The following is a 27,849-nucleotide window of genomic DNA, read 5'->3' on the forward strand; positions in this document are numbered from 1 at the left end:
CGTGTTGAGTTATCGATTTTTGGCTGACTGACCCTAAAGTTTTTCTAAAGGCGCCGAGCCAATATGTACTAATTTTTAAGGAGCGTTGGCCAAAAAATTGCGATGTTTTGGTCAAAATTTTACAGAAGGGCCTAAAAACGCCTTTTTGGCCTGTTTTTCACGCATTTGCCTGCGGCGCCGAAATTTCGGTCAGAATAGAGTCTTTATAAAGATTTGGGAGAGCTCAGAAAATCAATTGGTCGGTCTAAAAAGTTCGATTTTTTGTCGGAAGTCCGCCCCACCATTAATTTATAAAATCTGCCCCTGAATTCGTGGATTTTTGTGTTCCCAGAAGGAATGTACTCACAAGTAGACTTCTGGATTACAGAGAGCTGTGAAACGCTCACTACTATACGAAACGTGACTATAAGAGCGCTTTGATGCTGAAAGTGTAACGCGCATTATTTACACGTGGCGAAGTATCCCGCACTACAAAATCGTTCCAAATGCCCTTGAGGCAATCTAATTGGTCTTATTATTTCCATACACGACTTAAAATTCATAGTTTGTCAATATTTCCTTAACCAAAAACTAGTCGAGACCAGTTTGTGGACAGTCAGAACAGTCAGGGTTTTACCCTGATACGAGCAGTCTTGTTTCAATATCGATTTAATTGATAGTAAATAAAACTAGTATGTTGACAGAATGCGCCTTGGGTCATGCATAGGAGCGTCCAAGTTTCAGGAGAATCAGAGTAAGTCGAGAAAACTTGTGAGGCGACAATTCATAACAGGTGACAATTCGTAACAAGCGACTTTTCGTAACAGAGCGGGGAACTCTGATTCACATGCAGCATTCATCTCATGCCGGATTTAAGCGCAGTAATGGCCTTGTTACGAAATATCGCCTGTTACGAAATATCACTTACCGAGAAAACTAAATGAATCAGCAAAAGCTTCAACTACCTTCTGCCTTGTGATAAGGGCAGATTAAAATTAATTGGGCATTAGAAAATTAATTGGGCAATTGAGAAATCAATGATCAATTGTTTGGCACAACCCGAAGTTTAATTATAATTAATTGTACAATCAATTTATGGGAATGTTAGAAATCAATTATCAATTGTTTGGCACAACCCGAAGTTTAATTATAATTAATTGTACAATTAATTGCAAGCACGAAACATCATTCTTGGTTAACAACTTTTGACACGTTCATTGTCGCAGTATTTTTTAAAATTAACACATTTTCCAGGTTTTGATGGTCTTCTCGCTGATGGTCTTGTCACCAATTTTTTTTGATCTGAAATCTATGTTTTTTTTTCTTCATCGGAAAGAGTTCAATTGTAGTTTTTGAGGTTTTGTTATGGTGTTCTCAAATGTGCGGGTATTTCTAAGAAATTAGTTTGAAAAAATTATTGCAATTAATTGGTAGAGCGCAATCAATTACTTGTAATTGGACAGGAATAGCAATCAATAGTTAATTGCAATGAAAATTTCAATTAATTGCAGTTATTTGCAATGACCATTAAATTTTGACCTGCCTGCTTGTGACGGCCTATAGCCATCATTAGTCATTTCACCGAAAGCTAATCGATGTTTTGAACTTATATCTGTACTTTTCATTTTATTGTTCCGACTTTCGATACGAAAGTAACGGAATATTTGTGCTCGGGGTGGGTTTTTTTTTCTTCAGACAAATTTCGACTTTTTAACAAGCCATTTTTGACAAAAAAAAATTATATCATTCGAAAGCTATTGTTGTCTTGAGCTTAAATTTGAAAAGATATTTTACCTGTGACCATTTTTCGTTAAGTTATGGGGGTTTAAAGATTGCCATTTTGACCAATTTGGGACAATTAACGCGCGATATATTTCGCGCTATTAACGCGTAAGCGGATATTTAATCCGTCTTAGAAATCGTTCCAAATTGGTTGAAAGAAGCTTATTTGCCATAATTGATTTGTTACAAGGAGTGAAATCTATCCTTTTGTACTTTATATGGCGTGTGGGGGGATGTTTTTCATGAAAAAAGTTTCAAATTTTAGAAAAAAAAAATTTAATTTTATTTTATTACATTTAATTTTTTTTGTTATTACTGCTCCATAAACCTCAAAAGGCAGTCGGAACATCCAGGGCTTCGCCCTGATACGAGCAGTCTTGTTTATTTTTGTTGTCAAAATTTTACTTTATATGTTTACAGCTTCTTTCGGTGGCTGATTTAGTGATCTCATGTTTGATTATTTTATTGTACAAACATGGGATGTCAAAGATTGACTGTATAGATAGCTCTGAGTGAGTCTTGTAACCACGTCAGAGAGCTAAAATAGTAATTCAAAATCAGTATTATTGGAGCACCTTCTCATATGCCTGTCGGCAATGCATTTACTGAAATCGTTTTTCAAGATGTTAGTTGGATGCATGGTGGAAAATGAATCATGCAAGAGAGTCATCTGCCCCAAGTACGACATTGTTTTGCATACCGAGTAGCCTAATTCAAAGGATATGCCAAAATCTTATCGACGATAATCATTCAACGTACAACTTTAGTGCGGCTTCAAAAGATGTCAGAAACTTCGCAGCCACATGCAGTCATTTTAACAACATAGTAGTTTCATCCAACTTGAAACTTCCATACGTCTTTGATGGCATAACTGAAATTAGTGAGAATCACTGGAAATTCTTAGAAATTGTAGCTGGTCGTTTTCAATGGAAAATAGACAAGTTACCCATCGTTTTCCGATTCAATTTTTCCAACACAATTTTTATTATCTTTCATTTTATGAAATATTTTGATAAGCTATTGAATTTGGAATTGAAAATACTTCAAGTGTGCTTGGATAGCAAAGAAAGCCGGTAAGTCAGGGTTCAGGCGTGTTCAAATAGAAATATAAGACTAAAATAGTTATTGCGAGCTAGAAAAATTTACTGCTGAACAATTCAAATGGAGAAAAATTTACTGTTAAGTTGCATGATCTCTTCACAAGAATACCTTATAGGGCCAAACGAAACGGCACATATAGAAGAAAAAGACTGCTCATATATCAGGACAAAGCCTTGAAGGTTTCGACTGTCCCGTAGCTGTCCTCGAATAATTTTTATTTGATAAAATTTTGATATATTATGAATTATGGACTGCCAATATCAAACATAAAATAAAGTGCTTAAATTTGAGTCTAATTGAAGGTTACCGTTCGACTAGCATAGAAGTTTGAAAACATGAAAATGAATTGACTAGCATAACTTTTATTGCAATATTTCTTAAGAATAAAAACAACAAAAATAATCCGTCTAAATTGAAAGATGCATTTCTGAGCAATAGAAATTTGAGCGAATGAGAAACTAAGCAATCAACGAGCAAGCGAATTTCCTTTTGTCACATAAATCGTGATCAGTCATTTCCCGACCTGTTATGGCTTCAATCGAACTTTTATCGACGCGCAAATTGTGAATTGGTGAAAAAAACTGATTTACATGTATGTTTTTGTGTTAAACGATTTTAGATTTGACTACTAATGAATTTTGTGTGTTGATTTTTATGCTAGTCGATACGGTTTTTAATTTTAAAAGTTTCGCCTTATTCAGGGGTGATTCTCATGGGTGCAGGACCGAATTAGTGAAAGACTCACAGGTAAAGGACCGAAAACAAAAAATTCGAAAGCCAATTATTAAAATAATAGTAATCATAATAAATTGTTTTCAGGCAGTAAATACAAAAGTTAACAAATTGACATTTAAGTAAAATTACAGCTGCTTGAGAGATCATAATTGGATCTACAGATTCGTTTTCAGGTGTCTTTGAGCGGAAAAAGTCACTTTTTTCTTACTCTAACATGATTTGAGAACAATAATGTCTCAATTGCCGTTGAATTACATTAAGCAATACTTTGCTTCTTTTATAACGAAACTCTTGAAAATATAAAATTTGGTTAAAATACCTCTCCCCTAAAGCTATTTAGGGGGGGTGTTTAGTTGGTTCAAAGCTGGATTTTTCAACCAATCAGAATTGAGCTTTTTACACGCTGCGCTGAGCCAATTTAGCTTAAATTTATTATAGGGGAGGAAGATGTTAACTTGGTCTAGTTAGGGAATAGAATGTTAACTTATCCAAAATTTGTTCCAATTCGCCGGCGGTCAGTGGCATTTTGGAAATTTTCCATATTTCTGCCGTTTTTATTCGGGCAACATCAATATATCAAGTTCCTTAAAATATTTTCATTATTTAAGATTTTCATGCTTTAGCTTTCATTCCAAATTCTAGAATACTGAAATCTGATTGGCTGATTTATGTTTTCGCCCATTCCACCTCAATTCAGTTTGAATCGATTATGAGAGCGTCATAATTGGCCTAATTAAATTGCGCGTTTTAACTATTAAATATCAATCGAGCCTTTCCAACCGCATTTAGGCTAGTGGCAAGCAAACTCTCTTGACAATCAAAAGATGTAAGGGTCGATACCCAAACGCATCAACTTATAATCCTCAATTTCTTTGAAAAAATTGAGGAAGAGATGGGGTAATTGAACGAGATTTCCATGAAATGCCAGGATATTAATGTAAATTGCGATCAACTGTGTTATATTCATTTTGAACACCCCTGTAGGCGTGATATTGCATCAACGAGTTTAACTCAGTTCAATACTTTCATTGGACCTAAAACAGCTTTGGTTGTCGATACTATGTCTAATTTGAGCCATTTGCCCAAGAAGTGGGCAGTAACACAAGCTTCCATGCTTACCAATAGTTCAAACATTGAAAACAACATGCAAAATACCGGCATTGAAAAAAATGCAACATGGGAAACAATTCGGTAATGGCGACAGTTCAACTAAAATGCTCCTCGAATCTAGTCAAATATAGCTGCGCACCGATTACGCGTGACCCTGCCCTGCCTCTTTTAAAAAATATTGATTAAATTACAAAATATTGATAACTTTCAAAAGAGCAGGAAATACGATGCATGTTTTTTCTGGACGATAACAAAGAACCATTCTGGTACTTTGTTCTTATGTTTTGGGGGTTAATAAGTCAGTTGGGGCACAACTGTAGTATATGTGAGCATCGCATTTCATTAATTTAACTATAAGTCTTTTGCATTTAACAAATCTTACTTTTTTGTCTTTTAGTTTTAAGCCAAAACATTTCAGCAAAGTTTAACAAATTTGTGGTTTATATTTTACAGGACCAAATGTTTCTAAGTTTTTGTAATTTGCTGATCGTTGATTTTGAGCTGGGGTTGTCTTTGAACCATATTTTTTCAAGCACATTTTTCAACATTATAAACTAGTTTATAATTAAGTTTTAGTTTTCAGTTTTAGAATGACATATCTAAAATTTGTAATGGTGCAGGAAATTAAGTTACAAATCTCGTATAATTACCTCTTTTACAGTTTTTTGCCTTAGCATTCATTGGGCTTAAATGTTTTCGGCGTTTATTGGTTGTTGTTGTTCCGACCATTGAAAATGAGGTGGAACTTTGTATTGGGATGTTTTAGTTTTTTTTTTAAATTGTTCCGACCATTGAAAATGAGGAGAAAATCTGTATTCGGGAGTGTTCTGGTTTTTTCTTTTTTTTGACGGAAAATCAGGAACCACAAACTGTCATTGGACTGGATTGAGTGATATTTCATGTAAAAGTCCTGTTGGATGGAACACCGCTTCTTCATAAAGCTTTTATTCAACAAAATCTGAAATCAACAGTAACATATAACAAATTTATAACATTCATCCACGCGAAAGAAAAGTAATTCATAACGCCCTACAATTTCAATATCTTCGGGTTTCGCATTGATCTCTGAACTCCCAACAGTAGAGCCATGAAATTGGAACTCGTTTTAAGGTCAACTTGCTTGCTTTAGACTCACGCATCGTTTGCTCGACTGTTGATTGTTTCTTTAAATTCCGCGGTCGTGCCCGTGGGTCAAGCGTGTTTGTATCGGATACTTTAATTGGCGGGTATAAAATGGATAAATTACCTGTTCAATGCTAACTGCCGCTGATTTAATGCTAATGCGACGCTGGTTCGACAACCTTTTATCAAATCAGCGTCGCGTTACAATGATAACCAGAAAGGAAATTAAAACCCAGCACTGCCGTCTGTCGAAACGAAATAAACGTGAATGATGTATTTCGTTATTAGCTGAACATAACAACGTGCGAATGGATGCTTGAGCTTGTGGAAGGACATCCATCCATTTTTCTTGACCAAGTTGTTGTGCGTAAAATGCAGCTAATTACCCTCCATATCGAACCGTTAAAACGTTCAGTTTGACCATTCCCTCTTGGATGGTACCGAGTTGTACAATAATGAGAAATGCCATTTTAATTTCGAAAAAAATTGAATTCACTGGACACAAATTGTCGCACTCTGTCTGAATGGAAAGGTGTCACAGTTTCGAGCAAAGAAAACAGATTGTGCAAACAGGCCATAACGCTTCTTCTGCTGATTTCTTTAAAGGAAACGTGAAAGGAAAACGACAATTTTCGTCAACGTTATTCAGCTTATGGACAACTCCAGACTTGCTGGATAGAGATTTTGGCCCCACTAGATCAATACCTAAACGTTCAAGTGGCTTACTAGCTGGAACAACAGAACTAGGTTTATAGAAACGTGGTTTGCACTCTTTGCATGTTAAGCAGCAGTCAATGCATCTCTTCTCTTCGAAAGAGAGAAAGCCAGCTTATGCCTCTGAATTTATTCCCAACCACGGTTGCTGAAGACTTGTGAAGCAAGTTGATCTGCGAATCTTGAGCCGCACCGACGTTGGATAAGACCGTATAACTGTTGCCATTTCCGGAACGCTGTTATCGCCTCAAGTTCAACAGCGGACTGCTTCTGTTCAGCATTGGATAAAGGACGTGAGAAGTACGCGATCGGTCTGTCACTGCGAAAGTGATGCTCCTGTCGCAGAACCAGAGGCATCTGTTTCTATTCTGATTGCAATTCCATTTTTCTGAGGTATGGCAATGTCGGCGTTCAGTTCCTCAATTGAGCTGAACGCTTAAGGAGAAATAAGAAATCTTTTGACACTTTGTGTTTGCTGTAAAGGCAAAATTTTGTTTGAAGAATCGCTCATCCCTTTTGCATTATACGCAAAGAAACCTAGAAGTCTGCGCAACTGAACCGCTGTAGTAGTAACAGGATATTTCATCAATGTTTATAACCTTTCTGGATCAGGGCGTTTTAACCCGTTCTCAAATATCTGGCCTAACATGCTGATCTTCGTTACGCTAAACGAACACTTGTCTTTGTTGAGAGTCCTTCCAAGCTCCTTAGAAACGGCAAAAATTTTATGCAAGTTTTGGTCATTTCCTTAACCAAAAACGACAGTAAATTGAAGAAAAAAGTTGTTTTTTTTTACATGAATATGGTCGGAACATTCTGTGCTACTTGGTGCCAAACGAACACTTTTCTTTGTTGAGAGCCTTCCAAGATCCTTAGAAACGGCAAAAATATTGTGCAAATTTTGGCCATGTTCTTCTTTATTAATGTCACCCACTATCACATCGTCAAGATAGGCTTTCGTCTTTTCCAACTTATGATCACTAATTATAGAGTCCATGCACCTCTAGAAAACGGAGCCTGCATTCGTAATTCCGATTTGTGAGCGACAAAACTGATAAAGTTTACCATTGACTTCGAACGACGTAAGAGGTTTAACATTTTCGCGAATTTCGTTTTGATGGTACGCTGACTTCAAATCAATTTTGGAGAAAAACTTCCATTCAGCTGCTTCATAAATCATCGAATCAGGATCGGGCAGGGATACTAATTGATAGTTTCTGGGTAGTCAAGTGCCATTCTGGTTTTGCGGTTGTTGCCTTTAACGACAAAAGCCTGAGCACTTTTTTAAGGTAAATGCTAAACTTTCAATTATTCCTGACGCCAAGAATCGTTCTACTTCCTTGTCCATAAAATCACGATCTGATCGTGATGACAAACGTGAATTCGTTCGGACAGGCTCGGCTAATCGAGTGTTTTTTTTTTCAAAGAAAAGAGTAGGTGGCTCCGCTTGAAGCGCTGGAAATATGGCAGACAGCATGGATACGACAGACTGCGAATCTATAGGTTTTGTGAAACTGATTGGCTGCCTGCGGCCGCGTGGTTTGAATTCGATACTGTTATGCTCACCTAACACATCAGTGCTTATGGTCATGTCAGGAACCCGACGAACAACCACCTTGAAAGTGACAGTATACTTGTGGCCTCGAATTTCAACAGGAATTGTTGAAAATTCCTCACACTCTAAACTGGTTAGATTTGTAATCATAGCATTTGAGACTTGACAAGACATTGGAAAGTTCAACTGTTTGATGACGGATGAGCAGACGAAAGATCCAGTAGCACCAGTATCTATTATTGCTTTAACCTTATGTTTGCTCTGAGCACACACTTCGTCGAAGAAAGCAGTCTCGGACGACGAAGAACACAACACAGCTTTCAGACCTTTATCTTTATCACTTCTAATTGTAGTGATAAACTTATTAAATAGATTTTGTTGAATCAAGTTGTTGGATGGAACACTCCTTCTTTATAAAGCTTTTATTCAAAAAAATCAAGTCAACATCAACATATATCAAATATATAACAAGGCCTTTTTATCGTGATTCGAACCACTTTTAAAAATTTCCCTGTGATGAGAAAAACCGGCTTTAAATTTTTGTTTTTTCGTCTATTCGAGTGAGTAGAGCGAGGGAGCAGGCTTATTTATGCTTAATTAAGCCATTTACTTTTGCTGCATTATGATTAATTTTAGTTTTTCTCGAGTAAAGTTAGTTTTTGGAGTTTGTTAACGCCATTTTGGGAACGAAGAACTTTGTGAAAAATATTTTTAATCTTGTTTTAATTATGTTTTTTGTTTTTAAAAATTGATTTCTGATTTGCTTATTTTACTATGAATCTCGAATATGCCTGTTCTAAATGTTTTTGTTCAATTCTTTTTATCACACCACCGAGAAAAAACGAAATCAGTTCGAAACAAACCGGCTGTCCTTGTTTTTTTGTTTTTTTTTCACGCAAAATCAGGTACCACAAATAATCCTCGAATGGCTCGAGTGATATATCAATGAACGACCTTAAAAATTTTCAAAAAATTGTCTCAGTGTCGAGAAAAACTGGTTTGCTTTTTTTTTGAGATTTTCGTCTAATTTCGAGCGAGTAATGGTACCGTTTTGCTTAGACTGATAAAAAACTTGAAAACTAGTTTTGAATGTTTTATTAGCAAGTTTTGGGGAAAAAATTTAAATAGATGGTGAAAAAAAGTTTTTTTTTAAATTTTTTTTTCGATTTTTTTTAAATAAAAGTTAGTCGACCATGCCTTATTCACTAATTTTCTACGCGATCATTTGCTTCTGGAATCATACCACCCACTATAAACGACAGTAAATTGAAGAAAAAGTAAAAAAAAAGTTATTTTTTTATGAATATGGTCGGAACATTCTGTGCTACCTGCGCAGCAACCGGCTATCCTTGTTTTTTGGCTTGTTTTTGGTGGTCAGGAAGTTGAATCCATGGGGGGTGCGTTGATCGCTCTGTCCACTTAAATCCGCTAGTGTTTGGAAAGGGCAGATATAGCTTATTCTGGAAGGATTTTCAAACAAAAAAAAATCAAACAAAAAAACTTATTTGAAAAAATTATTTTCTGCGCTGCAAGCGAATAATCAAAATAAAAACAGGCACAATTTGGTCGAAAAATTTGATCGACCTAAGAAGATTTTCGAAATGTTTTGAAATGAAATTAGACGTGCATATTGTCGAATGTTTGAACTATTTAGGAGATCTGCGAAGTAATGTTGACCAATTCTTCAAATGCAAGAAACTCACCATAGCGGGCATAGAATTAACTGCTTTCCGAAACCAACTTCTATCTCAATTGGTTTCTTTAGAAACATTAGCCGTATTGCCAGTTCCAAGTTGATGATGAGACTGAAATGGGATTAAATATACGGCCCGAATTATTATCCAAAGTGTTCGTGAATTTGAAAGTATTGGATTTCTTTGTGGAGAATTACGATCGGTATAAAAATGTAGACTTTTCTTGTCTGCCTATATCATGTGATACTTTATCCATTCGTTGTGAAATGTTACAGTGCTTTGCCGGTTGTCTGCACATCAAGGCTCTGAAAGTAGTTATATTGAATAAGCGAAGATCAGCTGCTCGCTTTAATTGGGAACACCATTGCGAGTCGTTGCTTCAAATGCAGTGTTGTTTACACACACTGATTGTAAAAGGGATCAGTTAGATTTGTAGTGCTTCAGATCAATAAGGGTTCTCTTAAAAAAAGAAAAAAAGTGATTTTTAACCTTTAAATTAAAACCTTTGGTATCATTATGATAGTGGGTTTCTTGCCAAATTTTATTCGTCCCCTAAAGAACTATGAGAATACCTTGCGAGCGTCTCAATCTAGAGTTAATATGAGATTTCGGGCAGTGACTGCCAACCATTTCATTGACACAGAGGAATTGTGTAAATCGCAAACTAATGATTTTCTCAAACACAATTTTGAATCTGATCAACAATTTTGGGAACTTTCCTCGCCATTTTTGTTTCGAAAAATGAGTCACTCAAGTTAACAAACGGAAATTGGTTCAGGAATGTTCACTAATTATTGCTGATTTGGGGACCAACTAAATGATATACCAGTATCATTTGTTTTTTGGATGGGCAGTTTTGCGAGTCTCTAGTGTCGGTTAATTAGAAATAAAAGCCTGCGCTTTAATTGATCCTAATGTTTTTAGTATGCTGCCTCATCGACAAGCAGATTTCTCGAGACTGGATGTTAGACTTTTCGGAGAAAATAGTTTCGAAATGGGGCTCAACTCTGGTAGTTTTCAGTGTGCGTCGGTCCAATCCTGAAACTATGGAGTCCATGTGCACAAGCAATGTTACGGGACAGTTGCAAAGGAATCTAGTCTAATTAAATATGTTTTTTTTCGTTTTACAGAAAAAGTCTAAAGTGCATTTGATTTTTCCTGGTTCGACTTTTGATTTCTTTTGAATTTGAATTGATATACTATGCTGAAAGGAAGGTAAATTCTGTTCTCGAATAAAAAAAAATTGGCTGTGCATTGCAATTGGTAGACTACTAATTTATTGCAAGCGCGTTACAGAATTTTCCCGTCAACAACTTTGTTCACAAGACTTATCTCCTCGGAGGAATCCCAACAGACTTGATTACCAACATGTTTTGAGAATTTTAAACGTTTTTTTTTTACTCAAGCCAAGCTTGTGCTATAGTATGAATTCTCTTTTTTTTCAAACCTAAGTCGCAAAAATTGTTGCGATGCAAATATTGTTGCAACAAATTGTATTTATTTTGAAAGTGTTCATTTTGATAAAAAACCAGCTATTAAGTTTAAGGCCAATGCTAAGGATATTAACACACTATTTTATTACAAATAGAACTATAGCTTCGAGGTATCATGGATCTGTAGCGTACAGGTAGGGAAGGAGACCAGTAACAAAATAAAATGCTTCGAACCTGGGCAGGGTTGGGTGTTTTAAATGAATTTTTCGTATACTAGTTAAAATGCGTCCGCTCTATAAACTGAGGTGTAGTAGTCGGTAAGTTTCTTTTGCTCAAATAGACTGGTACTTATAATGCGTCATAATTGGTTTACGTTACTTAGCAATTATAAAGACTCATAATTGGCGTGCGTTACTTAAGAAATTTTGTAGACTCAACGTTTTACTCATTCAGTTTTTCCCAGTAGCGTTATCGGTCATATTTTTGCTTGTGTATGCGAAGTGCAACCTCGCCTCTGTCTTTAAATCAAAGACTCTGTTTTTGCATAAATGTTTCCATTATATTTTTAAAGTTTATTCGGCTGAATAGACTGGCGTATGTTTTATTGTCTATAAATAATTTCCTCTAGAAATTCTGGGATATTTTTATTATCATTACCCTGTAATCAGATAAAGGCGATGAACCACAAAACTTCTACAAAATTATCACCCTGCGAAATATATAGAAAACATGTAGTGACTTATTACTATTTTTGATCAAGACTTGAAATATCGAATTTTTAGCAAGTCAAAAAGTGATGCATATGCCATAGTAGTTCAAAAGAAAGTGTAATTTACTTTAAGATAATATCGCAATAATTCATTGAAAAAATTCTTAGTGTGCACGAATTTTTTGTCGGTAATTTCCTGGATTTCTGGTTTTGATCTTAACAATTTATCCAACTCCCTTCGTAAATAGTATGTTGACTACAATTACATTAATAGAAAATTAACTATTTGTATATATATCTCGACTGAATTCAGGAACACTTGCTACCTTCAATATAAAAAATGAATTAACAAAGTTTGGGGATAATTAAATTTTTGGAATTGGGATATAATACATAGCATTTTTAATACGTTTTTTTTTCAAACTAATTGAATTTCAACAAAGCTCCTAGCGCTAAAAAATTGTGGTCTATCAAATCTTACTACTTTTTGAGATCTCGACGTTTTCAACGATTTTGAGTTGTAGTTGGTGAGCTTAGAAAACTTTTCTCATTATTGGCAAAAGCTGATAACTTTTTCTGCTATCTTACCGTTTTTCAAGCGAAGAATGTCATCAAATTTTATCTGAATTAGAAAACTATTGAATTTTTTTTTTCAAAAAAAATTAAAATTCATTTTTTTTCGTTATATTTTTCTAGACAATTATAACATTATGATAGAAATTTTGTTTGTTTATTAACTAAATTGCATAATATGGAGAAATATTTTTTTCCGCTTGATCATTTCGACCTAAAAGTTGATGCAAGAGATTACAGCAATATTAAATTCCTTTTTTGGAAGCATAATGCGTGACAGCCATCTGCAAATTTTCTGCTATGATGGCGCTCAGTTGCTGTCTACTTCCATTGAGTCGAAAACAGAGCAGCACATGATGCATCTGGATTCAGAACACGGATGGGATATCAGGAAGAAAAATGACACTTGTAAATGGGTAGGCGATTGCCCACTGATGGATGGCAACGAATAGTGCTTAGTGTGTCAATTGATTGTCGTTTGAAAGTTAAATAGTTTTAAATCTAATCTTTTATATAATGTAGCTTGTAAAAAATATGAGAATATTCTGTGAGAAGTCTCCGATGTCCGATATTATGATGAAGATGACCGCTTTCTTTGAAAATTTTTTTTTTGAACTATCTATTTGTTTTGGTACCTCAGGATTTAACCAATGAGTGATTAGACAGCTCAAAAAAATGCACTCGGTCGATAACGTTTCAAAGAAATCGACGAAGAAAGGTCGCCTCTCATCATCTCCCTTTGCTTCGCTTGCTACACGGAGCGTGTGTCATAATACAAGTTTGCTTCTGTTCAAATCAAAATCGCTCATTTTTGTGCTCGGTTTCTCTAGTTAAGTTTCCATTAAAAATTTCGTTCATTGCTGCTTGTATTTAGCCAATCTTAGCGGTTTGTATGTATCATAAAGTAAAGCAGATTGGAGCAGCGATTGACTCCGAATCAGCAAATCTGAGCTAAAGTGTAATTCGTTTCAAGGTCTTCCAGTCAATGAACGAAGTGAACACTCTTATATAGGTCATGGTTTTTTTCAGGAGAAAGCTAAACTGATCACGCTAAAGTTTGGTTTTGGCGGCTTGGATTTTGATTTCTTTTCAAGTTCAATTCCAGTTCATTTCCTTTTTTTAAAAGGAAAGCAAACTCCACTAACGAACAGCGGATGTGCAAAGGTCACGAAAGACCTGAACAACTTCTAGAGGATTTCGAGGTGGATGTATGTTAAAAAATAGCAGTGGAATTACAAATTTATCTATTGAACCACGGTTTTCAATTTGAGTTAATTTTATCAAAAAAATCTCAGTCATAAATTGTTGTCTTGAATTTCGAGGAGATTCAGGGCCTTATATTTTTCTGTGAAATTCGAAAGTTTGAAATCAAATATACCTGTTTCCTGTGTTTTGAATTCCTATTGCTCATAGTTACTTCACAAAAACACTGCACCGAAAAAAAAACATGAGCTAACTATGAGTTGTAGAAATTTAAAACACAGGAAAGAGATATATTTGATTGTTGCATTGGAACATATTGAACTATTGTCTATTTTTGTATCAAAATTCTTCTAACTTTCGAATTTCACAGACAAATAATTGGCCCTAAATATCCTCGAAATTCAAGACAACAATTTATGATTTTGACTTCTTTTGATAGCTTCAACTCAAATTGAGAAACGTGCATCAATAGATAAATTTGTTATTCCACTTGTATTTTAAAAAATTCTTCAAGTTTATTACTTCCAAGTTTGATCTCTTTTGGTTTGGCATCTGATTTTTACTTGACGAAGCGAATTGGCGTGAAATAGAGTGAACGACTTTGAATTTCAAATATACATTTTAGTGCAAAGGTTTTCCGGAACATTGAGAAAGTGACTTATTCATCCAGTTTCCTCCAATTAGGTTTAATTTATCTGAAATCTGCTAATTATAGAAGATTGGGAAATTTCAAATTGGTTTACTTCAAAAAATCTCAAGCTTGAAATGTTCTTGAAACTCGAAGAGCTTTAACTCCATATGTTTTTCTTGGAATTCCAAGAGTTGAACTGTTTTCAAAAAACCAGCCAGACATTTTCTGCGTTCTCCTCGGTCTTAGCTCCTTCCGTCACACTGCAACTCATTTTTTTTTCTAATTGGCAAGTTTTATCGAATCTTAATAGAAGCTACTCGATTTCAATTAGTGTTTTTTGAATCTTCGTATTTTTTTTCTAAAAACGGCTTTTAAACAAAACGATCATTTTATTTATGGATGTTGTTTTACAGAAATGCGCGTTTTATGTCAATGATTTTGAAATATGTTCAAAAATGCCAGATTTGATAGAAAATGACTTGTAAGACGGAAAATTTTGTTCGCACAAGCAAAGATTGTGTGATAGTATGAACTCTTTTTTTTTCAACCTAAGTCGGAAATATTGTTGCGACGCAAATATTGTAGCGACAAAATGTATTTATTTTGAAAGTGTTCATTTTGACAAAAAAAAAACAGCTATAAAGTTTGCAGCCAATGCTAAGGATATTAACACACTATTTTTTATTACAAATAGAACTTTAGCTTCGAGGTGTCATAGATCTGTAGTGTAGAGGTAGGGAAGGAGACCCGCAACAAAATAACAGGGTTCGAGCCTGGGCAGAGTCGGATGTTTAAATGATTTTTCGTATATTAGTTAAAATGCGTCCGCACTATGAACTGAGGCTTGCTAGTTGTTAATTTTTTTTTCAAATTGACTGGTAATGCTTATGCGTCATAATTGTGCTGCGTCACTTAGCAATCATATAGACTCATAGTTGGCATGCGTCACTTAGAAAATATGTATTCTCAAAGTATTGCTCTTTCAGTTTTTCCCAGTAGCGTTATCGGTCATATTTTTGCTTTTGTATGCGAAGTGCAACTTGCCTCTATGTAAAATTAAGTTTTTTTTGCTGTGCGTTAAATTTCTATCTGTTTGAAAATAAAAGTTTTTTGCGAGAATAGATTACACTGAAAGATTTAAATAATCATTTCCAATTTTTGTTCCGACCATTGTTTTTTTTTCATTATGCCAGTAGTGTCAATGCGCAAACTAAAAACACTTATTGTGGTTCAGTTGGTTTTCTAGCTCGTTTTGTTTCTTCTATTTACATTTTGCGGTTGGACTTTTCTTATGACTTTTATTTTTTATATGATTTTTTATTGGCTAATATGACTTTTTTTAATATGACTTTTTATTGACTTTTATTTTTAATATTTAAAATTCACTTCAAGGAATAAAAATGAAAATTTTGATTATGCTGTCTCAAACTGGGCTAGTTTTATCAAAAAGCATCATACAAGAAAAATTCTTGAATTTGAAACAGCTTTCAGGAAGATGATTTTTGGTTTAAAAATACTTCAAAAATGCAAAAGTGTCTCATATTTCGGTTTATTTGTGTTCTTGACAATTTTTTCAACTTTATATTGGCTCTGTTTTTCCATATTTTTTCAAAAACATTTTATCCCAGCTTCTGGTTCAGTTTTTGTCTTTGATTTTTTAAAATTACGCATCTGACATTTTCAATTGTAAAGATTGCGTATTTAAATTTATTTGTATTTTCCACTTATTTATAAAACTTTTCACAAAAATTTTTGATTTTTCGGTTCATGAGCAGGGAATTTTTACCCATGCGATTAATTTTCTCGCATTTAGAGTTGTTGGGTTGTTACCGCTACCTAATGTTTGTTGAGATGCAATGTCAACGTTCAGTTGACTTATTTGGCATTTTGTTTTTGTGAAAAATGATTTTTATTCCAGACAAATCGATGCAAATATATGAAAGTGTTTGTAGATTTAGCTTTTCACTCAACATAGCGCCGTTATTCTCATATTCTGTCTGCTAGTGTTTTGTGCTATACTACTGTTGTATTCCAATTTTTCTGCTTTATGGTTGTCGACTCTTGTCCTCTTGAAAAATCTTAATGAATGTCACAATGAACTTTTTTAAATTATTTTTTTAATTTTTGTTTTTCTAATTCCTCATTCAATTTTGTCTTCGCTCGAAGTCTTTGCTTTTTTAGCGTCTTGCAGTTTTACTCTTATGCTTGTTGTATCGCAAGTAATGCGAAGCTCAGCTTCCTCTGTTGAAAAAAATTTTGTTTCGAAAATTTTAATTATTTGGTAGGTGCACTTGGGTATGGAGTAATTTTAATGTAAAATGTATAATACCAATTCGTACTTGATAAAAATACTCAGAGCAAAGTCAAATGTGTAGTTTGAAGTTGTCTTTTGTGAACACGATATCAAATATCTCTATACAGAACAGACATTTCCGAAGTAGTAAGTAATATTCTACACTGTTGTGTCGTTGACCAAGAATGATTTAGCACCACCACCCCCGATTCCCGCTGAGCCGATCCCTCCGCCGCCTTGAGTAGCGACAAGTGCCATATTTCCTCCTAATGGAGCTATAAGATGCTGGGGAGTAGCGAAAACAGGGAAATTGTTGCCGGGAATGTTTCCGTTGCAGTACCCAACGTTGTTTCCGGTCACGCCCTGGACCTGAGGTGGACTGGAAGCACTGGATGAGATTGAACTCTGTTTCTGGATTCTGATTGGTAAAGGGTGTTGGAACCCAATGGTATGGCTGTCGGCTAAGTGGCTCTGTTCGGCCAGGAGAACGGGAGTGAAGTTTGTGAGCGAGGATGTCTGCTGAAGTGTTTGTTGTTGGCAGTCGAGAGTTGCGTTCGAATCCATCGCGTTCCTGTTAGCCGATGAGACAGACATTGAACTCATAGGAATCATCGCAACTGACGAGGATGGACGAGATGGCAAAGATGAACCCGAATGACCTCCGACGTGGTTGTTAGGAAGTTGTGACGTCATGGCTGGTATCACGTAATGCTCGCCGTAAATGTTGTTTGTTGTTACGTATGTGCCAAGAGAGGAGAATTGGTTGGCGGAGAGTTTTGACGACGTCTCAAGAGTGGGATCGAACCCATTGACGTTTGAGTTCTGGTTTGGAAAGAAATTGTGCACGCTGTTGCTGTGAACAATAGCCGTGTGCGGGAAGTTGGTTTTTGGAGTGGCATTTTGGGAAGAGTTGTTGGCATCATAGCTGGCCTCTTTTTGACAGGCGTTGTTGCTATCCTGGATAATCTGTTTGGCGATGCGAAGTAACTCATTGTAAAAGTAAATACAAAGAACGGCTGATATTTCGGTGAATCCGAAACTAATTGTGGCCATGTAGAAACTCCAGCCATAGTAATAAAGTGCAACTGTGTTTTCCTCTTTCTTGTTCATCTGGCCTAACTCGTCGTTCGTCCTGTTGATGTAGCACATTAGGCCGACCACGTTCAATAAGCCTGAAACAAGGCATGTGGACAAGTTAAACTTGGTTATTATTCCGACCACTTCATGAAAGGGCATTGTTTTTTTCCAGCCGATTTTGAGTACGCCACAAAATGCTCGTCGGCGGTCAAGTGTGGTGTCGTACTAAAGTAATTGTATTTGGTGATTTGGATTCTAAAATAGTCTTAGTTGGGAAAAACTAGTGTGATTTTATTGTTTTTAGTATGGAAATTTCTCTCTACTATTAACTGGTTTTTGCGAATTTTTTTAAATCTCCTTTCATTTAAAAAAAATAAAATTTGAAAACAAAAATTAAATTGAAAAATCAAATTTTTTGAAAATTTGAATTTCTTTTTCCCCTTGCAACCGGCTATTAGCCATTTTTCTCGTAAATAACTTTAATCACAGAATCTCCAAGTTGGTCTTCCAATCTGTATTTTCGTCAATCAGAAGACAGATTTTGAGCATGTCTGAGTTTTAAAATACCCGTTTTTTTCTTAAGTTGTCATACGCTGTTTGTAAATTACCAACCCCGATTTGTTGAAGTTTCGTTATCATTTTTTTTACTTAATCTGCTCCAAAGGTTTCTGCGTATCTTATACCGGCTTTGGGGCCTCTAAATGCGTCGTACGAGCGATTTATTTTCCTAAGTGTGTTTGTGTGTGTTTTGAGGGAAGGGACTTAAGATATTTTATTGTCGTTTTTTTTAAGTAATTTTTTTTCCGGCTTATTGGGTGTTCGCTCAGTTATTGTCGGCTTTGTCATCGCTTCTTAAATCTTTGCTGCTATACTTATGAAACGTTCAATTTTCCTTCTTGATATGTTTTTCTCAAAAGGGCTTTTGTTCATGACAACTTTCGACAAATATGTGAAATTTATGATAGATATAATTTTTGGCATTTTTTCTTCAATTTTTTTTGAAACCGGTCGTCTTGTTTTCATTTTATGCGCACTAATTTCAATGGCTATGTTTTTGTTGTGTAACAAAGTTCTGCTATGTTCACATTGTATGGTCATGACTTTGCTATTTGCACAGCAGCTGTCTATCCTTGTTAGATTTTTTTGATATCGTTGTTCATCGATGCTTTAAAAGCAGTTTTAGCTGATGGTGCGTTTAGCTGATGGTCTTCAAACGAAAAATCTAATGTACATTTTTACACAAGCAAAGCTTGTTTTATAGAATGAACTATCTTTTTTCCAAGCTAAGTCGCGAATTTTGTTGCCACAAAATATATTCATTTTAAAAGTACTCGTTTTGATCAATAACTAGCTATTAAGTTTACAGCCAATGCTAAGGATATTAACACAGACTATTATATTACAAATAGAGCTTTAGCTTCAAGGTATCATGGATCTATAGCGTAGAGGTTGGGAAGGAGACCCACAACAAAATAAAAGGGTTCAAACCTGGGAAGGGTCGGATGTTTTTAATGAACTTTTTCGTATGCTAGTTAAAATGCGTCCGCTCTATAAGTTGAGGCATGTTAGTAGGTAATTTTTTTTTTCAAATTGTCTGGTACTGCTAATTAGTCATAATTAGCTTGCGTAACTTAGCAATTATATAGACTCATAATTGGCGTGCGTCATTTGAGAAATTTTACTCAAAGTTTTACTCATTCAGTTTTTCCCAGTAGCGTTATCGGTCATATTTTTGCTTGTGTATGCGAAGTGCAACTTCGCCTCTGTGTTAAAATTTCATTCGATGTGTTTTTCGTTTCTGCTGTATAGTTGTGATTGTGGGGTCCCTGCTAAGGCCAATTGTGAAAGAAGGGTCCAGATCACTCTGGCTATAATTATTAAGTGCCAATGAATGTAGTGAAGCCACTTCTTAGGTCAAGTCCATTGTTTTTGTTACTTTTTCAGGAAGAAGTTATAAAGTTATTTCACACCAAATTTGACCTTCATTTGCTTAAAGGAAGACAAATTACGCTCTTCAATTACGAACGCGGAAATGGCGCAAAAAACTTGAACTACTTCTAGCTTATAATTGGATTGTAAGATTTTTCAGCGGTTTAACAAATTGTTTTTGATTGATGTTTTCAAAACGTTTTTTTTTGTTTTCCTTGCGTTCATTGACACGTTTCCAATTGTCTCATGGCTATATTTAGTAAAGCCAGTGGTTAGTTTTTGATTGGTTACTGACCTGAAGTGACGTAGAAGAGGGATGCGAAGAGGAGACTGGTGCGTCTGTTTTTGGACCAGAAGCCATAGAAGCAGGCCACAGTGGCCACTACCAGGGTCACTGCACTCACCACAGGGAACACCAACGACAACAGAGTGATGTCTGCATCAAATAAATTACCGTTTTTGTCATTTATTATCACTATCAATATTGAAATGGATCGTAAGGAAAAGAACTGGCCAAGATTGGCAAATAGTTTGCAACTATCGGTAGTCCGTCGTAGTGTAACTAACGGATATTTAATCCCCATAGTTTTCTAACTTAGTAAAGAGCTAATTTTGGTCCGATAGTATCTAATATCTTGACATCGGAGTTACTACTGCCGCAGTGTTGACTCACAGTATGCATTGATGGCGTTGTTGTCACTCGTGTTCTCAATGTTGGGAAGCACAATACCCTGACACCCGTAGATTGGATCTGAAGCAAAACAAGAACAATTTATATTTATACCGTCAACACTTCGCTTGGGTCTTTTTCACCTTCTATTCATAAAGAACTCCTGTCTTGTCAAATGCGCTTATTCTGTAGGTCACACATGGGCGATGACGATTTGCGGTTAGAAGGATTTTTTTTAAAAAAGCATCATGAAAACAGTAAAAGTTCGAAGACAATTATTAGCTCAGAGAATGACCTTTCCTTTAAATTTCATCGAAGCTATTTTTCAACTTCAAAAGTGACATGTAATTTGGACGGTAGAAATCAAGACCAGTTGTATTGATATAATAGGACTAAACGTATCACTGCATTTAGTGCGAGCGGGGCAGCAATCTAACTGCCGGCGTATCAGCTCCGATGACGCGTATTGTCCGTCTGAGCTCAGTTGGTATGCATTGCCCTCCTTTGATTTACCATCCCCCCTTACATACTCCGACCGGTTTGAAGAAAGCACTGAACAAAACAATTCAATTCTCAACATCATTCGTGCCCCAGTAGCCTCAAGTTCATTCGGCAGAAATATCCCTTATGTGAACATAGCAGATATGTTTGACACTATTGTGTAAACTACATGTTCGCCAGTGGTATATTTCTACAGTTTGGGAAGTTTATTCCGTAGGTGTATTGGCGTTGTGGGGGCGTAAGTACAACCCCTTAAGGAAAAGATTCCCAATTTTTGAGAGGTGCTCGTAACGTATGGGATCGATATCTTTTTGCTCTGTACTTGGCGTGCTGTTTTGTGCCCAGTATATTTGTTGTTGTTTGTTCTTTATTTTTCTGATCTCAGGAGGTTAGACTTCGATTGATCACTCTTTTATTTTTATCTCACTTTATCTTTTATACCTTTATGGCGGAAAACAGCTCCTTGCCTCAGGGTGAATTTTGGAATGACGACTGTTTGTTATGATTGTGAACAGATTTATATTCGCATTGGGCCAAATTGAATTTCGGAGAAACTATGACAAGCATTGAAGTTTGAAAAAGAAAAGGCAATATGGTGCAAAGTATTCTGGCTTGATCAATGGAAAATGTATAATGTGCTCAAGATGTTTTATAAGAAAGCGTGACATGATAATTTTTAAGTCCTGGGTTCCTTAGAAGATCTTTGAAAGGATAGTTGACAATTCGTTCCTAAGAGCTTGTCACTATAAACCGGCTGATAATCAAAAGAAAAGATTTTAAACAAAAGATGTGTGTGCCGACCACTGAAAGTGGTAAGAAACTCCGGCTCCAGATGTTTTTCTTTCACGCTAAATCAGAAACGACAAACAAACGTCAGATGGAGTCCAGAGGTATATCATATCCAAGCGCTTTCAGTCGTTATTTCAGCGATGTATGAGAAAACTCGAAAAAGTATATTTAATATAAAATATTGATTTTTTAATGTTAATTAGGCTGTTGTAGTAAGTTGATTTTGGATCTCTTATTAGTGCAGAACTTCTGCCATGGCGGATGTTTAACAAACCGCCATACCTTGATGCCGAAGTTACGTCATAATAACGTTCATTTCATCAGAACTACGTAGCAATTGCATAACAACAGCGACAAGCTGTTGCTATGCAGCATAACAGTATATATTTTCGTCTTGTTGGCCTACCACCGTCTGACACGGAAATACCGTTAAAAGGTTTTGACCACAACGATCGCTGCAAAACATGAAGTGTTAGATTTTTAAAATATATATTTGCTGCTGCATATTTTGGCCAGACGAAGGGAAAAGTAACCAGAAACAAAATTGAAAAATTTCCGACCGTTTTTTTATTGATTTTTGCAACGATATCTGTGATCGAAGCCTTTTTTTTCGGCTACTTGCACTGCGACCGGCTGCTTTATTGACAAAAAGCTAGAAAACTATAGGTAGACAATTTTAGCTACGTTTTCGAATTTGCGATCACCACCCCCCTAAATTGCACCCCCCTTCCCCCCAATCAATTTACGGGAGATGAAATACCGGTTTTTCAGAAATTGTCTTAGAGAGCAAAATAGTTTGATCTAAATAGTCAAAAAAAATAATCGATACCAATATATGCTTAATATTTTACGCTATTAACAGGATAAAATAGCTATTTGGTATACAAAAAATTCCTCCAGCAGTATATATGCGAAATTAATTTTCAAAATTAATACATGATTGAGGAGGACATTCTACGGTGCGGCATTTAGGGGGGGGGGGGCAGATTGTACGGTTGAACCCGAATTTGTTTTTTGGGCAACGTTCACCCTAGATTAGTGTTTGTATGAACTTTTTTGAATCTTTTCTGTAATCATTTTAATCGCTTTAAATTATAGTCGATTGAAACCAAATTACAAATGTAATGAACAGTAATTTTTGTTGAATGAATAATTTCGCACAATAGTTTGCGCACTCATTTGACCATGCCAAAGCAGAAATTTCATCATTTTCGATGTGGCCAAATTGGTCTGAAAATAAAAACAATCTTTTTTTCTGGGCTCAGTTTTTTTTGTTTATTGGGAGTTCGAATCACGGCGGAAAGAGCTTTTATATGATACCAAATTTGACCCCCTACAAAATTTTTTGAGATAGTCGAAATATGTCGGAAAAATGTATCCTACTTCCTAGTTGTTTCCAACTCCGTGAAGTGGTCGGAATAACAAGAGCTGTTTAAATTTGCGATAACTTCATTCAACTGACATTCAAAAAGCATAAATATTGTGCAGTGTTTCATCTTTTGATAGTTACTTTAGTTAGATTAATTAATAGCTCCTTAAAAACCAACAAGCCTTTGCGAAATACTGCATAAAACATTTGATTTTTTTTTCATCTAATTATTGTCTGTATGGCACAGTTACCGGATATTCTATTACACGAGGAGTTTTCTCTGTGATCGACTGCGTTCAAATTAATATCTTAGGTCATTCCTACTTCTCAGAGGTCAATTAGAGAACAAATATTTAGCAAAACATTTTCTAAACTAAATTCCTGTCTTTTTTTACTCTACTCAATATCTTTCGCTGTTTTTTTTATTTCCTAGTAAGTGAAAAACGATTTTCTGCCCAATCATTATTCACTTAAAAGTAAGCTCAAATTTGTTTTTATCTTTTTTTCAAAGAAGTTTCGCGAGCCAGTCTGGAAATGGTTTGATTTTTTTGTTGAAGAAATTTTTTCTTTTATCTCTCAATGCGGAAATTCGATGAAGTTAGGAGAATGAGTTCTGGTCGCAACGCTCTTATACATATCGCCAAGTCTCGTGCGATCTAGAAAAATAGTCAATGCGAAAGTAGATAGACTTGATTATGAACAGTAATCACTTAGTTGAGTGATATTTTTCCTCAAGGAAACGAAGGGGAATTGTGAGAATTGTTCTGAAGATGAATATACCCGCAGGATGTATGCCTAGCAATTTTCTGGCGCGCCCAAAAACAAAAGTCGGCTATCGAAATAAGATATGAGCATCTGTGTAACAAAGCGAAAGTGCAGCAATAGTGATTGATTTTGTTCTGTTGGCAAAACTGCTGACATGGAAAGAGTCAATGAACAGTTTCCTCCATTCTAGCCCCGAAGAATTATTATTATCAGCCTCTTCAGTTCGAGAGGTTCTTCCGTTGGAGAGAAAGCAACCAGTCAAGCAGTCCCTATACTACACTTTTTGTCATTTTACCCCCAAGTTGTTAGTTTCTATTCTTGTAAATGTAGTTAAATTTGCTTCTATGGTATGAAAATGTGCATGTTTCTGAGAATATGGTTGTCAAGTTTTACTAATTAGGTCTCGCTGGCAAGTCAATGAAATGCATAGTTTTTTAGTCTACCAGAACAGATAGCATTGAACCTTCGTATACATTCATGCTTGCTTCCAAATGCTACGTTAGATTGCGATATTTTGCAGTCTGCTTTTTTACTGATTAGCATTCACTAGATACTCTGACAGAAATCGGAGCCCAAATTTGCCCAAAAGGGGAGGGGCGGGCGGAGTCTGATTTGTGAATAGAATGAATTGAGAAGGGCGACAGGTTTATAATTGATTGGCACTAGCCCAAGTAATTCAAAGGCATAATTAAGCTGCCATTTGAGAGCTCTCCAAACCACGTGAGAGCCCCTTTGGAACCAACTGTTGGAATGCCGGCCAGCAAATCGACCAACCGCTCATTAAATTAACTCCCCCTAAATCGAATTATCCCCCCACTCGCGTATCCTATTTGCCTACTTTTATGATACCGATGAACAACTCATTTCAATCTGAAAAACTAACTTCGAAAGCTTTACATAGCAGATCAATAATCTTTTGCTTCTGTCTTGTGGAGTTTCGGCTAGATGAAAAGCTGTTAGGATTCCAGGTTTTACAGACACTTTCCACAAATAGTCCTGATTGATTAGCTCAAGGAGAGTTAGGCCCTCTGATTGTTTTATGGTAAATTGTCTGATAAAACTACACTAGCGAACATTCCAATAGCGCTTTCATTTTATGAAAAGTTGAGTATTTTTTAAGAGTAGGTGACATAGCGAACAAGCCTTCCGTTATGTGTCTATATTTTTTTGCACCAAGAGACGATTAAAGTCGAATTCTCTTCTGATTTTAATTGACTGCTAAATGCATTTATTGCTCGCAAACTACAGGTTCACAAGTAGAAAAAATTTTCAGCGCAAATGTGCATTGCTCTTTTTGAAGGCACGAAATGCCATATCTGATTCAAAACTTGCGCCTTAAATTGAGGAAAATATCCAAAGCAATTAGGGCAACGTGGAGCTTATGAGGTTACTCAATTTCTATTGCAAGTCGTCTTCAGATTTTCAAGTGCATTTGTAATTACATTTAAGGCATACACTTGAACTCAATACTATATAGGGAAATAGATTTCTAAATTTGTTCCACGCCCAGGGGCGGATTTAGGGGGGGGGGGGGCGGCCACCCTGCCAACCCAAAGGTTCCCCTCTTTGTACTAGTTTGTTTGAGATATCTATATTCGGTGATGGTCCCTAAAAATTTTCTAAAGGCGCCTTTGGCACCACCAATATACTTATTTTGAGGGGGGAGGTGGTGGGGGGTGGGGTTTGGAGCGCGCGCCGAAAAAAACTGAGTTTTTTGGTTAAAATTTTGCATTTCAAAAAATGCCTTTTGTTGGCCCGTTTTTTCAAAATTTTGCCTGCGGCGCAAAAAAATTACCATAACACGGAACAGGTTTTTTAAATGCTTTGGGAGAGCTCGGCAAATCACTTAGGTCGACTTAAAAAAAAGGTCGACAAAATTTTCAAAAATGTTTTAAAAATCCCCCCCCCCCCCTCGAGAAAATCCTCGAAGTCAGGTTAATTTTTTTTGAACTTCAAACAATCAGAATGTGTCGGTGGGTTCTAATTTGTGTCATGTGTCATGTTCATGATTAGGGGCGGATCTAGGATTTTCTCGAGGGGGGGCGGATCTTCAAAAAATTTTCGAAAATTTTGTCGACCTTTTTTTTTTTTTTAGGTCGACCAAATTGATTTTTCGAGCTCTCCCAAAGCACTGTTTTGTCCCTATTTTCGCCAAATTTTCTGCGCCACAGGCAAAATTTTGAAAAAATAGGCCAAAAAAGGCGTTTTTAGGCACTTTTTGGAAAATTTTGACCGAAACATTGTTTTTTCGACGCGCTCGCTCCCCTGTCGAAATTAGTATATATTGGCGCCAAAGGCGCCCTTAGAAAAATCTTAATTGCGTGATTTTTTTAAAAAAAATTACCGAGCCCAGTATTGTTCATGTGCTTGATTTTTCACCCATCCTTTTTCCAATGCAAGCGATTGTTTCAACACTGTCAGAGAAATCTTTTCTGGTGGGCAAGTTAGCCCTGTTGTCACTGGAGGGAATGGAATGTTAACTAGCCAAGTAATTAGAAGTGACGTTTTGCATTTTAATTTCCCCTTCCAACCAATTCCCACCCCGTCAAACCCCAGTCCCCTACCCTAGCCCGACTACTTATTTCTTCACTCGACCAAGGCAGCAAGCCAAAAGCAGGCCGGCAAATAGTGTTGAAAGTGCAGCACGGGCACTGACCATTTTCTTTTTTTGCTTGCTTCAATGATTGCTAATCTGTCGTGGAAAGGCCTAACTGGTATTAGCGCAAATAAATATTGAACATATTGAAGGGTGAACAAATTTTCGAGGAAACCTTTTCGCTAATTCGAACGCTAATTTTGAAATGAAATAAAAAAAATGATCAAAATTTATTTTTTTTATGCAACCTAGTGGTGAGGATATTTGAATTTTTGACCATGGACTAGCACCGGAAAAAATGTTGAATCGGAGAATTTTATGCTGCTTGCTCCGCAACAGAAACACTTTTTTAGAGACATTTTAAGCAGAGACATTTTAAGCAAGAATAATTTTACAAGGAAGGCTTGTTTTGTGTAAATAGAGTCCCTTCCTTGCCAATGTAAGTCACAAAATTCTGTGTTCAATTTCTATGAACAAATGAGGTTCTATTTTAGCTATCCTTTCTTAATTAGAGTGGTTTCAATGCAGAGTTTTCTGCAGATTTTGCTTTTTTAGTCTTTTTTTTCAACTTAGTCTTAGTTTTTCTACGGTTTTATTTGTGTAATTTTGGGCTTTTTTGTTCAGAGCTATTTTTTGTGGTTTTTTGGTTGAATACGAGGTGCAGCTTTGCCTCTGAGTATTAACTTAGTGTTCTAGTAGTTTTGGTAGTTATGGTGGTGTTAGTAGTAATGATATTAGAAGTAGTAGTAGTGAAAGGTAGTAAGAGTAGACAAGCTGACCTAGGAGGTTGAGTGAATAGCATGTGTGGAATAGGCCACTGTTGGACATCTGGAGCACCACCTCACTCGTTTTGTTGACCTTGGTGACCCGGACATACTTCCAGTACTTGGTGGATATAGACAGCACCAACAGCAGAATACTGCTGGCCACAAACACCACCACAGACAGCAACAGCACAGTGTACCTGCAGCGAGAAAGGGGGAAAATGAAGGGGGAGAATCCGAGGGAGAAAATTAATGAAAAAATCCCACAAAGAAAGCGTCGTCTCTCCCTATAGGGGAGAGGGAGGACAGGTATAGGAAGGTACACGCTGATTTTTCAAATCTATAAACAGTTAAACAGAGGTTTGACCAAAATATAAACATTTACCTTGAGTTAAAAGCGTCTGCTTTCTGTCACGTTATGTAATTAATTTGGGTAGTAAATTTACTAAGCTGCTTCTGATAAAAAAACTCAATTTTCCTAGATTTGCCTGGAATTGCAGTCTAAATTAGCTACCAATTAAAAAGATGATATTGGCTTACCTTTTAATAAACATCATGATAAGGTAGAGTTGACTTGTTCCGCCTGCTGCTCTTTTTACGGACGGATATTCTGTTTGGCTTTTCTTTGTTTTTCAATTCGCCACCTTTCATTGAACTCATTTACCTTCCGTCATCCTCATTTACATCTGAAAAATCAAAGTTTTTATTTGAAAATTTCGGAAAGAAATTAATTAACTTACGCACTTGATGTTTTC

At 36.0% G+C, this 27,849-nt stretch overlaps 2 protein-coding genes across 2 annotated transcripts in view; one reads left to right on the forward strand and one right to left on the reverse strand.

Moving 5' to 3' along the window:
* The first annotated feature begins 8,450 nt into the window (after positions 1-8,450).
* Positions 8,451-27,849, forward strand: part of LOC134845710 (superkiller complex protein 8-like) — a 201,083-nt gene continuing 181,684 nt past the window's right edge. Inside the window, exon 1 of the mRNA XM_063862761.1 lies at positions 8,451-8,468. The gene's annotated coding sequence lies outside the window, so the exon portion shown is untranslated. The remainder of the gene's footprint in view (positions 8,469-27,849) is intronic.
* Positions 16,632-27,849, reverse strand: part of LOC134845709 (uncharacterized) — a 41,208-nt gene continuing 29,990 nt past the window's right edge. Inside the window, exons 2-6 of the mRNA XM_063862760.1 lie at positions 27,635-27,780; positions 27,110-27,294; positions 20,314-20,391; positions 19,936-20,076; positions 16,632-17,806 (exon numbers count right to left, since the gene is read on the reverse strand). Coding sequence (XP_063718830.1) covers positions 16,794-17,806; positions 19,936-20,076; positions 20,314-20,391; positions 27,110-27,294; positions 27,635-27,651 — 1,434 coding nt within the window. The 5' untranslated portion in view covers positions 27,652-27,780 and the 3' untranslated portion in view covers positions 16,632-16,793. The remainder of the gene's footprint in view (positions 17,807-19,935; positions 20,077-20,313; positions 20,392-27,109; positions 27,295-27,634; positions 27,781-27,849) is intronic.

Source organism: Symsagittifera roscoffensis, chromosome 5, assembly GCF_963678635.1.
Source record: "Symsagittifera roscoffensis chromosome 5, txSymRosc1.1, whole genome shotgun sequence".
Lineage (NCBI taxonomy): Eukaryota > Metazoa > Xenacoelomorpha > Acoela > Convolutidae > Symsagittifera > Symsagittifera roscoffensis.